General features: G+C 42.2%; 1 protein-coding gene across 2 annotated transcripts; it reads left to right on the forward strand.

Annotated features, from left to right (window-relative positions):
• The first annotated feature begins 1,626 nt into the window (after positions 1-1,626).
• On the forward strand, positions 1,627-11,038 carry C3AR1 (complement C3a receptor 1). Of its 2 annotated transcripts, none has more exons than XM_060658487.3 (2): positions 1,627-1,929; positions 7,476-11,038. In XM_060658487.3, the coding sequence occupies exon 2, from the start codon at positions 7,483-7,485 to the stop codon at positions 8,908-8,910; it is 1,428 nt and encodes a 475-aa protein (XP_060514470.1). In that variant the 5' UTR covers positions 1,627-1,929; positions 7,476-7,482; the 3' UTR covers positions 8,911-11,038. The 2 variants fall into 2 exon arrangements, with proteins under 2 accessions (XP_060514470.1, XP_060514469.1); XM_060658486.3 differs by having other exon boundaries at positions 1,628-1,929; positions 7,473-11,038.
• The last annotated feature ends 2,120 nt before the right edge of the window (positions 11,039-13,158 follow it).

Raw genomic sequence — 13,158 nt, forward strand, 5'->3', positions numbered from 1 at the left:
CATACACTTGTGATAATACTATCTGTTGTATGCTTAGTATTTGTGCTTTCTGAATACCTTCATTATTCAACGTTTCCAAATACTAGATCAAAAAACAGAATATAATTAATAGAATTACATGCACTAACATGGAAATATGTTCTGCTATATTGTTAAGCAAAAAAGCAGGTCATAAAATCACATGGAAATTATGATCCCATCTTTGTTTGAAACTACCTTTTTAGGGGCGCCTGGGTGGCTCAGTCGGTTGAGCGTCCGACTTCAGCTCAGGTCACAATCTCGCGGTCGGTGAGTTCGAGCCCCACGTCGGGCTCGGGGCTGATGGCTCAGAGCCTGGAGCCTGCTTCCGATTCTGTGTCTCCCTCTCTCTCTGCCCCTCCCCCGTTCATGCTCTGTCTCTCTCTGTCTCAAAAATAAAAAAAAATAATAATTAAAAAAAAATGAAACTACCTTTTTATTTTTATTTCTTAAAGATTTGATTTTTAAGTAATCTCTATACCCAACATGGGGCTTGAATTCACAACCCCAAGATCAAGAGTTGCATGCTCTATCCACTGAGCCAGCCAGGCATCCCTGAAACCACCATTTAAAAGATACGTGTTATGGGGCACCTAGGTGGCTCAGTAAGTTAAGCGTCTGACTCTTGACTTCGGTTTAGCTCACAATCCCAGGGTTGTGGGACCAAGCCGGAGTTGGGTTCCGTGCTGAGCGTGGAGCCTGCTTGAGGTTCTCTCTTTCCTTCTGCTTCCGCTCTTCTGCCCTGCTTGTGCGTGCTCTCTCTCAAATATACATAAATACATTAATTACTTATTTAATTAATTAATTAATTAAATTCCATGGTGATTTCTCTGCAAACAGGAGGAGGAGCAGATACGGTTTGGACAGTAAGTTGATTAATATGGACTGAAGCCTTTACCATAGGCAAGAGTGTTCAAATACATTTGACCCAAATGAACTTTATTTCACATGCATATGCATAAAGGAATAACGTGAGCGAGAATTCTTTCCAGTGTATACTTCAAGCAGGAATCATTGCACGAGGTCCCGCTTCAATCTTCTGCACTCCTTCCTGATGAAACGATCCAATTGACGGACTCTTCTGCCCATTCCCAATACCGGAAGCACTCTCCCACGCCCCCCCTGCCTCTCTCCTTTTGCTCCATTTACACACTCTAAACAGCATGCCCGCTTCTGGTGTCTATAGAAGTCTTTAAGGACCTGCCCAGCTCTTACTTCTACCTTAAGACTTTCCAGGATTGCCCCAGACTAAATATACCCTTCCCTGTTATTTTCTACTATTCTACTTCTACTGGTATCTCTGCCGTTATAGTCTGGGTTGTATTACAGTTTTGTAGTGTATGGGTGCGTATTCCTACCAGATTGTGAATCTCTCAAGATTAGGGCATAGCTCAATCTGACTTCGGTATGGCTTGCTTCTTTCCACATGTTAAGCATTTAAGGGATGCTGTTTGAGAGTGTTAAGGGATGCCGTGCGGGGCGTTCGTCCCAACTACTCCTCACCTCCACCCTCACAGATGGCAGGGCCATTTTAGTGCGTTTCTAAAGCACAAGCCCAAACCTACAAAGCAAGAAGCTGATTACAGAAGTACTTCCCTCTTTAGCCGTATTCTGTCCCACAGAAATCATCTGAGAAGTATGCCCTCCCACTTCCGTTCTTTTACTCTCCTTATCTGAGACATTCATACATGACTCACTTTGAAACTCATCCTCCAAAGTCAAATAGGAGTCAAAAGTGAGGAATTCCGTCTATCGTCATCAAAAACGAAGAGAGAGGGGAAAGAGGAATGGTTCAGCAAGTTTCCTAAATATACTTCATAACTTGATTGTGGGTAAGAGTGAAGACCAGACTGGACGTGTGGGGACCTCCAGGCTGGTGCTGAAACCTTCAGCTACCATCTCAGGTTTTTGGTAAGAAAAGCTTACATCCACCTGGTCCCTGGTGCTTGTTTTCCTTGTTACGGATAATGGTTTGAGGGTCGTTATCCTCTCCCTCCCCCCCCCCCCCATTCCTTCCCCAGCTTGTATTGCTTTTGTTTTATCCCCACATCCACCTCTCTTTCTCTAAATATCCCACATTCTATTTATTTTTCTTCTTATAGTTTCATTCTAGAACTAATAGTGAATTTTCATACAATTTTTTCTCTCTTAAATTGGCTATCTTTCTCTTTTTGAACTATGATTCCAGTTTTCCAAATCAATGGTTTTGTTTCTCAAATCAGTGACCTATTTTTTCTTTATGTATATATATATATTTTTTTTTTTTCATTCCACTTTCTCTTTTTTTTCTTTTATTCTTTGGCTTATTCCTTATTGTTACCGACTGTCATCCTATCACTAGTATTTGATTCTGGAATCTGCTTTCTCTCCCTATCATAATTGACTTTTAGCTTCAGGATTTCCTTTATCTTTTTATATACTTTCAGCCAATTCAGTATTGAAAATTAAAAAGAAGAAAGGAAAGAAAGAAAGGAGCTCTACCAATCTTAAATGCAGAGGTATTTTTCAGTCAAAGCACTTGGAGAAATGTAAAAAGTTATCTTGTTCTGAAATACTTTTTTTTTTTTTATGTTTATTCATTTCTGAGAGACAGAGAGAGAAAAAGAGCAGGGGAGGGGCAGAGAGAGAGGGAGTCACAGAATCCGAAGCAGGCTCCAGGCTCCAAGCTGTCAGCACAGAGCCCGATGCGGGACTGGAATCCACGAACCATGAGATCATGACCCGAGCCAAAGTCGGACATTTCACCGGCTGAGCCACCCAGCCGCCCCTCTTTTCAGTCTTTATTATTTCAGTTGGTGCAGTTCTCCATACCTTTCCCTTTATTAGCAATACCAAAGACTTTTTAGTTCTGTGATTTTCTCTAGTAAAAGGAGTATTGGTGTGAAAGGCATTGGTCCTAAAATCTCAGAACCCTCCTAGTTGTGAATGTGTGAAAGTCAGCTAATTTGCTGAGTGTCAGCGTCAAAAACTGCAAAATAAAACTAGAGACAAGGAAAGATGATTACTAAGTTTCCCTTGAGCCCTAGCTTTCTCTGATTCCACCCTTCTCTCAATATTTTATGGATCTCCGCATTAATATGTGTGTTGGAGTAGGACCCCGGACCAGGGTACCTGCCGTGCACAGCAGGGAAGGAAGGGCTCCTGATGGGACTTGAATATTGTGTGGGTAAGGCTACAGAGAGGGGAATGAGAATCACTTCTTCTTTTTTATTATTTTGTGGACTCAGTTATTTTAACTTCTGCTAATCATGGAAGGCCCTATGAAAACATCTGGTTAAGTCAGCAGAATGACTCCGAAGCCACAAAATTATTTTGGGACTCTATGAAAGGAAACATAAAATGCTATTGCAGCCAGTAAGAACCGGGAACTGGAAAACCAAAGGGAAGTTAGAAGAGACAGCGTCTTTAATGGGTTAATGGATAGGAATAAGAATTTTAAATTTAGTTGGAAAAAAAAAAAGTAAACCCCCAAATGAACATCCATCCACTGAAGTAATTTTTGACCTTTAGGTCATCATATAAGGCATTGTGCTAAATTCTGTAGAACGAGTACTTAGGAAGAGGGTTCATCTTTACCATCATGAGATTTAAGGCCAGCATAATAAATAAGACAGCCACGATAATAATTATAATACAAGACAAAATGTATCATTGCACAGATAATATGAAAGGAGATTCAACATACACGCATACACGCACAAATTTAAGAGGCTGAAGAATTAATTTCTGTTTGAGACTGTAAGAGAAGGTTTCAAGGAAGAATAATATTTGAGCTTGTTTTTGAAGAATGCCTAGGATTTCAACAGATAGAGATTAAGGATGCAAGACGGAGGAGGTTAAGGTTAAGGGTATAATTCCAGACAGAAGTAAACAACATGAGCCAGCATAGTGAGTTGTTCAGGAAAGCCGTAAGATAGGGTACATTTATGAGTCTTCAGAATTAAGGGAGAGTAATGTCACAGAGGTCAAGAGAATGGACTGGTGGATGAAAACAGAATAAGATGTTGCGATTTGTTCTTTCTTTCTTTCTTTCATTCTTTATGTGGAGGGAGGGGCAGAGTAAGAGAGAAAGAGGGAACTTTAAGCAGGTTCCACACTCAGCTCGGAGCCCAACGCAGAGCTCAATCCCACAACCCTGGGATCATGATCTGAGTCGAAATCAAGAATTGGATGCTCAACCGACTGAGCCACCCAGGCCCCCCTGGATTTGTTATTTATATGTAATTTTAGCATAGCGATGGGGCAGAAGACAAATTAGAAAAGGTAAAAAATGAATGGTGGGAACAACAGACCCTGAAACAAGCTAGTCTCCTTGAAAAAGAGAAACTGCTAAAAAAAAGAGACTTGTGAAACGTAACATCCTGGGACACCGGGGTGGCTCAGTCAGTTAACCAGCTCTTGTTTTTGGCTCAGGTTATGATCTCACGGTTCGTGAGTTCGAGCCCCACATCGAGTTCTGTGCTGACAGTCCTCTCTCACCTTCTCCCACTCTCCCTGCCCCTCCCCCGCTCGCGTGCACACGCATGTACTCTCTCTCTCTCAATTCAAACCTCTCGTCCTAATGCAAAGTGTGATCCTAGATTGGCCATAACTGTGGACAAATCAGCTATCGAAGATATTTTGGGAATGATTGGAAAAACACTGGCTAAAGACTGAACATTCCTTAAGGTACAGTCTTACTGTATGATATGGAGACTAGCTGAAAAAAAAAGAAAGCAGTTTATAAAACAATATGCATGCCAGTTGATAGCAACATTATTCACAACAGCGAAAAGGTGAGAGCACTTCACATCAAGAGATGAATGGATAAATAAAATGTGGTGTTTACATAAAATGGAATATTATTTAGCCTTGAAAAGGAAAGAAATTCTGACACATGCTACAACATGGATCAGCCTTGAGAACATCATGCTGAGTGAAATAAACCAGACACCAAAAGACAAATGCCCAGTAGTCAAATACATAGTAACAGAAAGTAGAATGGTGTTTTGCCAGGGGCTGGGGGAAGAGGGAAGTGGGGAATTGTTGTCTAATGGGTGTAGAGTTTCAGTTTTACTAGATGAAAAAGTTCTAGAGAGTGATTGCACAATAATGTGAATATACTCCACGCTGCTGAACTTTATACTTAAAAATGGTTGGGGCGCCTGGGTGGCTCAGTCGGTTAAGCATCCGACTTCAGCTCAGGTCACGATCTCGTGGTCTGTGAGTTCGAGCCCCGCGTCGGGCTCTGGGCTGATGGCTCAGAGCCTGGAGCCTGCTTCCGATTCTGTGCCTCCCTCTCTCTCTGCCCGTCCCCCATTCATGCTCTGTCTCTCTCTGTCTCAAAAATAAATAAACGTTAAAAAAAAAAAATTTTAAAAAAAATGGTTAAACAGGGGCACCTAGATGGCTCAGTTGATTGCGTGTCTAACTCTTGATTTCAGCTTGGGCCATGATCTCACTTTCATAGGGATGAGCCTAAGTCGGGCTCGGCACTCACAGCATGGAGCCTGCTTCGGATTTTCTCTCTTTCTCTCTCTCTACCCCTCCCCCACTCTCTCTCTCTCTCTCTCTCTCTCTCTCTCTCTCTGCAAATAAATAAACTTAAAAAAAATGTTAATCTTTATTTTTTAAATTTTTTTTTTCAACGTTTTTTATTTATTTTTGGGACAGAGAGAGACAGAGCATGAACGGGGGAGGGGCAGAGAGAGAGGGAGACACAGAATCGGAAACAGGCTCCAGGCTCCGAGCCATCAGCCCAGAGCCTGACGCGGGGCTCGAACTCACGGACCGCGAGATCGTGACCTGGCTGAAGTCGGACGCTTAACCGACTGCGCCACCCAGGCGCCCCCAAAAAATGTTAATCTTTAAAAAAGTGGTTACAATGGTAGATTTTGCATTATGAGTATTTTAACACAATTTTAAAAACTGGGGGGGGGGGGGGGGGGGGGCGCCTTGGGTGGCTCAGTCAGTCAAGCTTCCGACTTCAGCTCAGGTCACGATTTCACAGTTCTTGGGTTTGAGACCCACGTCCGGCTCTGTGCTGACAGCTTAGAGCCTGGAGCCTGCTTCTGATTCTGTGTCTCCCTCTCTCTCCGCTCCCTGCCCCCCCACTCACACTCTGCCTCTCTCTCTCTCTCTCTCAAAAATAAACATTAAAAAAATTTTTTGAGAAAAAAATGCCTACATATATACACATATACATATACATATGTGTATATATGTGTGCATATTTTTTGTTAATCAAAATTTGACAAAATTAGATCATTCTGTGCATATTAAAATTTTTTTTCTCAAAAATACATATGTGTATATATGTATGCATATTTATGATTATACATTAAAAAAACTAACAAACAAGACAGAAATGATGGGTGAGGAGGAAATCAATGCAGAGAGGGTAAACAACTCTTGAGAAATTTGAAAGCAAAAAGGGAAAGATGAGGTATCTAAAGACATAACTGAATCCACTGCACCTTTTTTGTGGCGGTGAGTCCTTCAAAGGTCTGGTAGAGGGAATGGATGAACTTCAACCCTCAAAGAAATGAGAATATACTAAGTTAAAATCTTAACGTGGTGATGGAGCTTCACAAAGCCCTTTCATGGATATAAAGCTGGGAACCTCTGGTCTAGAAGTTATTGTTTGTTGGGGCGCCTGGTGGCTCAGTCAGTAGAGCGTCTGACTTCGGCTCAGGTCACAATCTCATGGTTTGTAGGTTCAAGTTCTGCGTCGAGCTCTGTGCTGACAGCTTGGAGCCTGTTTCGGATTCTGTGTCTCCCTCTCTCTGACCCTCCCCCGTTCATGCTCTGTCTCTCTCTGTCTCAAAAATAAATAAACGTTAAAAAAAAAAATTAAATTGATACAGTAGATTCTAATTGTCACAGATGTTTTTGTGTGGTCCAGTGTGAAGTCAAAGAATACAAACTAGGGGGGTCTGGGTGGCTCGGTAGGCTGAGCATCCAATTCTTGATTTCGGCTCAGGTCATGATCCCAGGGTCATGGGATCAAGCCCCATGTTGGGCTCCCCTCAGAGCATGAAGCCCACTTAAGATTCTCTCGCTCTCCCCTGCCCCCCTGACCCTCGTATGCATGCTCTCTCTCTCTCTCTCAAAAAAAAAAAAAAAAAAAAAATTAAGAAAGAACACAAACTAAAACAGTGTGAGGACTTTTGTAGTTCATAATGGGGGAATGTTATAATCCCAAGCATATGCTTTTTTAACATTTTATTTATTTTTGAGACAGGGAGAGACAGAGCATGAACGGGGGAGGATCAGAAAGAGAGGGAGACACAGACTGAAACAGGTTCCAGGCTCTGAGCTGTCAGCACAGAGCCCGACTCGGGGCTCGAACTCACAGACCGTGAGATCATGACCTGAGCCGAAGCCGGACGCTTAACCGACTGAGCCACCCAGGCGCCCCAAGCATATGCTTTTTTAAAACAGTAGTTTTAATATTTTTGTTTATATTTTTCTAGAAGTTCAGCAATGGAGTCTTTCTCTGCTGAGACCAATTCAACTGACCTACCCTCACAGCCCTGGTATGAACCCCAAATAATTCTCTCCATGGTCATTCTCAGCCTCACCTTCTTACTGGGATTGCCAGGCAACGGGCTGGTGCTGTGGGTGGCTGGCCTAAAGATGCAGCGGACAGTGAACACAGTTTGGTTTCTCCATCTCACGCTGGCGGACTTCCTCTGTTGCCTCTCCTTGCCCTTCTCCCTGGCTCACTTGGCTCTCCAAGGACACTGGCCCTATGGCTGGCTCCTCTGTAAGCTCATCCCCTCCATCATTGTCCTCAACATGTTTGCCAGTGTCTTCCTGCTGACTGTCATTAGCCTGGATCGTTGCCTTTTGGTACTCAAGCCAATCTGGTGCCAGAATCACCGCAATGTGGGGACAGCCTTCACTATCTGTGGATGTATATGGGTGATGGCTTTTGTAATGTGCATACCTGTGTTCATGTACCGGGAAACATTCACTGTAGGCAACCATGATATGTGTGGCTATGATCTTGGCTTCTACGGCTCATTAGATTATTCAGACTTCACCATTGATCTACTGGAAAATGGATCTCTTGACAACTCCATTGTTCAGCTGCCTGGAGAAATGGATGCAAGGCTGCAGTCTTTCTCTGAACGAACCAATGATCTGCCTTGGACAGCCACCACTATCTTCCATTCTCAAACATTTCAAAGACCTTCTCGACAGTCACTCCCTATAGATCCAGCTAATTTATCTAGTCAACGTCCATATGATAACTTATTTAAGCCTGCGAATGAAGTCTCACCTATAGTCCCCAGTGGGTTTCCCATTGAAGATCACAGAGCTAACCCACTCGATTTAGAGCTTTACTCTGACTCTTCCAGCAATTCCTCAGACTTGTATGAGCTATTCCAAGATTTCCAGGGTGATTATTTAGGCCAGTTTTCATATAACAATCAAGTACTAACCCCCCGGGGGGCAGTAACCATCACCAGACTAGTGGTAGGTTTCCTTCTGCCCTCTTTTGTCATGGTGGCCTGTTACAGCCTCATTATCTTCCGCATGCGACGGGGCCGCTTCACCAAGACTCGGATCAAAACCTTGAAAGTGGCCATGGCTGTGGTGATTGTCTTCTGCATCTGCTGGGCTCCATACCACATTGTTGGGGTCCTATCATTGTTTTTTGACCCAGAAACTCCCCTTGGAGAAGCTCTGCTGTCTTGGGACCACGTGTGCATCGCTCTCGCGTCGGCCAATAGTTGCTTTAATCCCTTCCTCTATGCCCTCCTAGGAAAAGATTTTAGGAAGAAAGCAAGGCAGTCGATGAAGGGCATTCTGGAGGCAGCTTTCAGTGAAGACCTCACACACTCTACCAGCTGTCCCCAAAGCAAAGTTTTTACGGAAAGAAATAGTATCAGTACATCTGTGTGAAAATATGGAGCGGTTGACCCCAGCAGAGGTTCTTAGGTATTCACCCAGTGTGCCATTTTCTAAAACAATAAGGGATATTGTGAGTAGGGGATTTCAGAAACCATCAAAGAATCAATCCAGAGGTTCTCAAAGTATGAGCCCAGGCTAGGGGCATCCTCATCACCTGGAAACTTGCTAGAATCTCCAAGAAACTTGCTGAACCAGAATGTCTGAGGGTGGGGCTCCAGAAAGTGTTTTAACAAGCTCTCTTGTTTCTAATGAATGCTAAATTTGAGAATTGTAAAAATTAGTCTATTTCTATCCCAACCGAAGCTAAATGAAACCAACGAGAAACTAGTCTGTTTCAAAATAATTTTTCCATCATGAAATTTTTTTTTATCGTTATTTATTTTTGAGAGAGAGGGAGAGAGAGAGAGCATGAGCAGGGGAGAAGCAGAGAGAGAGGGAAACACAGTATCTGAAGCAGGCTCCAGGCTCTGAGCTGTCAGCACAGAGCCTGATGTGGGGCTCGAACTCATGAACCGTGAGATCATGACCTGAGCCGAAGTTGGATACTCAATTGACTGAGCCACCCAGGCGCCCCAAATTTTTTTTAGTATTGTCTGAATCCCTCCCCACCAGATTCAATTTAAAACCATTCCATCTAGTCTTACCTGAGTGAAAGATGATCATTTATTTATGGCTCTGTTGTGGTGGTGGTGATATTTTTAAATGAAAAGAAGGTACAAAAAGAAAGAAAAAGTCTATGAAAACAAGCAGTTATGAGACTGAGTCTGGAAGCAGAGTACAATGTCAGATGCTTGCTATGTGCAATACTTCTGGATATAGGACATGGGAATTCCAATGGGAATTCCAAATTTCCATTATTCCAATTAAATAGGCATCTACTGTGTAAGGACAGGCTGCTAAGGCATCTGAAAACTTCCTCACGAAATGGCACGTGAGCTGTGGTTTGTGGAGTTTTCTATTTGTTTACTCAGTCTGCCTACTGAGAGAACCATCTCTCTTCCATTAGAGTTTTCTCAAACTCTATTCCCTTAATCCCACCCTACCCTGGCCTCTAAATCGTCTTCCATATTAGACTTTGTGCATCTAGTAACCTCTAATTTCATAAGAGTCAAACTTGAAACTTGCTTGAAACTAATGCTTGAAACTAATACCCTCAACACCCACCCCCCGCCCCCCCAAAGTCGTTTCAAGTGAAAAGGGAAAGAGGGTAGAGGACAGAGCAGCAATCCTTGAATTCATTGCCTGATGACTGAGTACCCCCCCGGGAAGACCATCACACTTTGGAAAGCATGGCTACAGGTGTAGATCATTCACCGGATGTGTATCTTGGGGCTTTTTAAAATTATTCTTTATCTTTTCCAAAGTAATACATGCACATAGTTTAAACAGCATTCCCAGCTTATACTGAAATGTAAGAAGTTTCCTGCCCCACTCCGCGGAACCAATCCCTCCTCCTACACCCATCTCCCAGAAATAACACTTGTAGCAATTTTAGATGTTTCTTCTGATGTTTACCATGTTAAGTCATGTGCTTATGCAGCTAGTTTTTTATACATGATAAAGTGACTTCTCGTTTTGGAAGATGAAGAATTTTAACCACATTCCTCATTTTTGTGTATCCATCATCCTAACATTCATTAACCATCATACGTTAATTTGCTCATGACCACACATTTTCTTCTCCTCTGTGGATCCATTCCAACCATATATATGGCTTTCCTTCCATCCTTGTTTCATTGTTAGAAAAAAAAAAAAATTATTTAACTCTATCACCTTCTCATTTTTCTGGGTATATAAACTTGTATGTGTTCAAACTCTAAAATTCCAGGTTTCTTTGTACTACAACATAGCCTCATCTAAGTGGAATATAATTATTTAATCTAAAAAAAAGAGAAAATGAGATGTTTTAGACTTGCAAGATACTGTTATTTGTTCAATGGTTGAGGTAAGGATCGAGACTACAAATAGGTTATAAAATACTATGCAGAAAAATTGCAAATCACTGGGAATTCTTCCAATTGTGAGGTAACAATGTCTAACATGATGTAAGATTTGCAATGGCACCTTCCAATGTAATCTGTTTACCTAATTGATATGAATAAATGCTTTCTTTCTTGTGGTTCCTTGCAAGGCTGTGATTTGTGGATCCTCTTAATTGTCTGACACTCAGAATATATCATAATCTCAAGGCACCTGGGTGGCTCAGTCAGTTAAGGGTCTGACTTCGGCTTCGGTCATGATCTCACCGTTTTGTGAGTTCAAATCCCGTGTCGGGCTCGGTGTTGACAGCTCAGAGCCTGGAGCCTGCTTCGGATTCTGTGTCTCGCTGTCTTTCTCTGCCCCTCGCCTGCTTGCAATGTGTCTCTCCCTCTCTTTCAAAAATAGACATAAAAAAAAGTAAAAAGAAAAAAAAGATTCTCTCTCTCTCCCTCTGCCCCTCCCCTCCTGTGCACACATGCATGCTCTCTAAAATATATATAAATGTATTAATATATATTTAAATATATATTTATAAATTTAAAAAATATATATTAAATATATTTGATAAAATAATTATAAATATATTAAAATTTAAATATATATTTTTATATTTTATATATGATATATACATATATATATATCATAATCTCTAAATAAACAACAAATAAATCTCAGTGGGTTGCTATAGGCTTGCTCTAACAGCAATTAGCTAGGCTTCAGGAAGTCCCAACATATTTCACGAGACCGCGGGTAGAATTCCCAAACTCCTGCATTTAGTATATAGGATATTAGGGTGGAATGGCACAGTTATATTCAATAGTTGCTATTTCTGGGTTCCTTTTGAGAGTTCCAATCCTTGGAAATGTAGTCTGAAAAAAAAAATCCTACAACTGGAATTCCCTCGTTTCTTATGAAAAACCCGGTAAGTACCTGTAAGTACTGACAGGAAGTCTCACATGGAGAGCCAGCTCCTCCCTCTAATCTTTGAAATGTCCCAGAACACAGGCAAGGTGGCTTAGTTCACACACCAAGCTACAAGGGGTGACTGCCTCTCCCAACAAGATTTTACTATATTTAATAGCATTTTTAAAAAGCAGTATTAAAAGCATGTTTTTTGTGGGGCGCCTGGGTGGCTCGGTCGGTTAAGTGACTGACTTCGGCTCAGGTCACAATCTCACGGTCCGGGAGTTTGAGCCCCGCATCAGGCTCTGTGCTGACAGCTCAGAGCCTGGAGCCTGCTTCCGATTCTGTGTCTCCCTCTCTCTCTGCCCCTCCCCTGCTCGTGCTCTCTCTCTGTCTCAAAAATAAATTTAAAAAACATTAAAAAAAGTAATAATAAAAAAAAAAATAAAAGCATGTTTTTTGATTCTTCTTTCCCCCTGAATCTTACCAAAAAATTTCAAAATCAACCAATCAAACCCAGTGGTGGGAGGGCGGGGAGGGCTACATGGCCAGCTGAAAACAAATGTTTTCGCTTTTCTCCCTTCCTACCCTGGCGAAAAGACATTTGAGACCGGCACCAGTAAGATAAAAGCGTCAACATTCGTCTTCCTTTTTTTTTTTTTTTTTTTTTTTTATTAAGAAAGCATGCAAAAAACAACAACAACTTGTGAGACCAAACACCCCCTTGCCAGCCTGCACCAATGCAAAGCATTATGGGTGGTATGAAGGACTCACCAAACCAGAAACATGGGGGTTGAAGAGAGGAAAGCAAGGATGGGTGGACCTATATCAAGCAACTGCTCCTTCTGTCCCTCTCCTCCAAATTTCTCCCCTATTTCCTCTTGTAGGCAGTGAGCTCCTGCGGTTTTGCACACATCACCCAATACAACAACAACTATACTTCGAGCCCAGCAATGCCGGACTCTCCAAAAAAAGTAGTATTCTTTCCATTTCATGGAGGGGAGGGGAAACTGAGGCCCAAAGAGGGTCAGCTTTGTCCTGTGCCATTTAGCAAGGCTGAGTTTAATAGAAGGGAGCTAAAAATCTCAGGAGGTCTGAGAGCCGATCTTCAGCCCTAGTCCCAAATTTCAGTTACTCCAGCTGCCCGCCAGAGCCTTAATGAGACTAGTTTTCAGAAGACACAGATGAATTATAAACAAGGAACATTTACATGTACAATTTAGTCTACCCTCGCAGATCCTGTGTGGATCTGAGTAGAAAAGGGGCTTAGAAAAGAGAAGTGATCATCACTCATCACTTGTAAAGGGGGAATCTTGGGGAGAACAGATGGCAGGGTGTATGTAGGAGGCACCTTGA

This window comes from Panthera onca, chromosome B4, assembly GCF_046562875.1.
Source record: "Panthera onca isolate mPanOnc1 chromosome B4, mPanOnc1 haplotype 2, whole genome shotgun sequence".
NCBI lineage: Eukaryota > Metazoa > Chordata > Mammalia > Carnivora > Felidae > Panthera > Panthera onca.

Coding starts and splice junctions, on each gene's coding strand:
- C3AR1 (XM_060658487.3), top strand. CDS start 7,483: ATGGAGTCTTTCTCTGCTGAGACCAATTCAACTGACCTACCCTCACAG.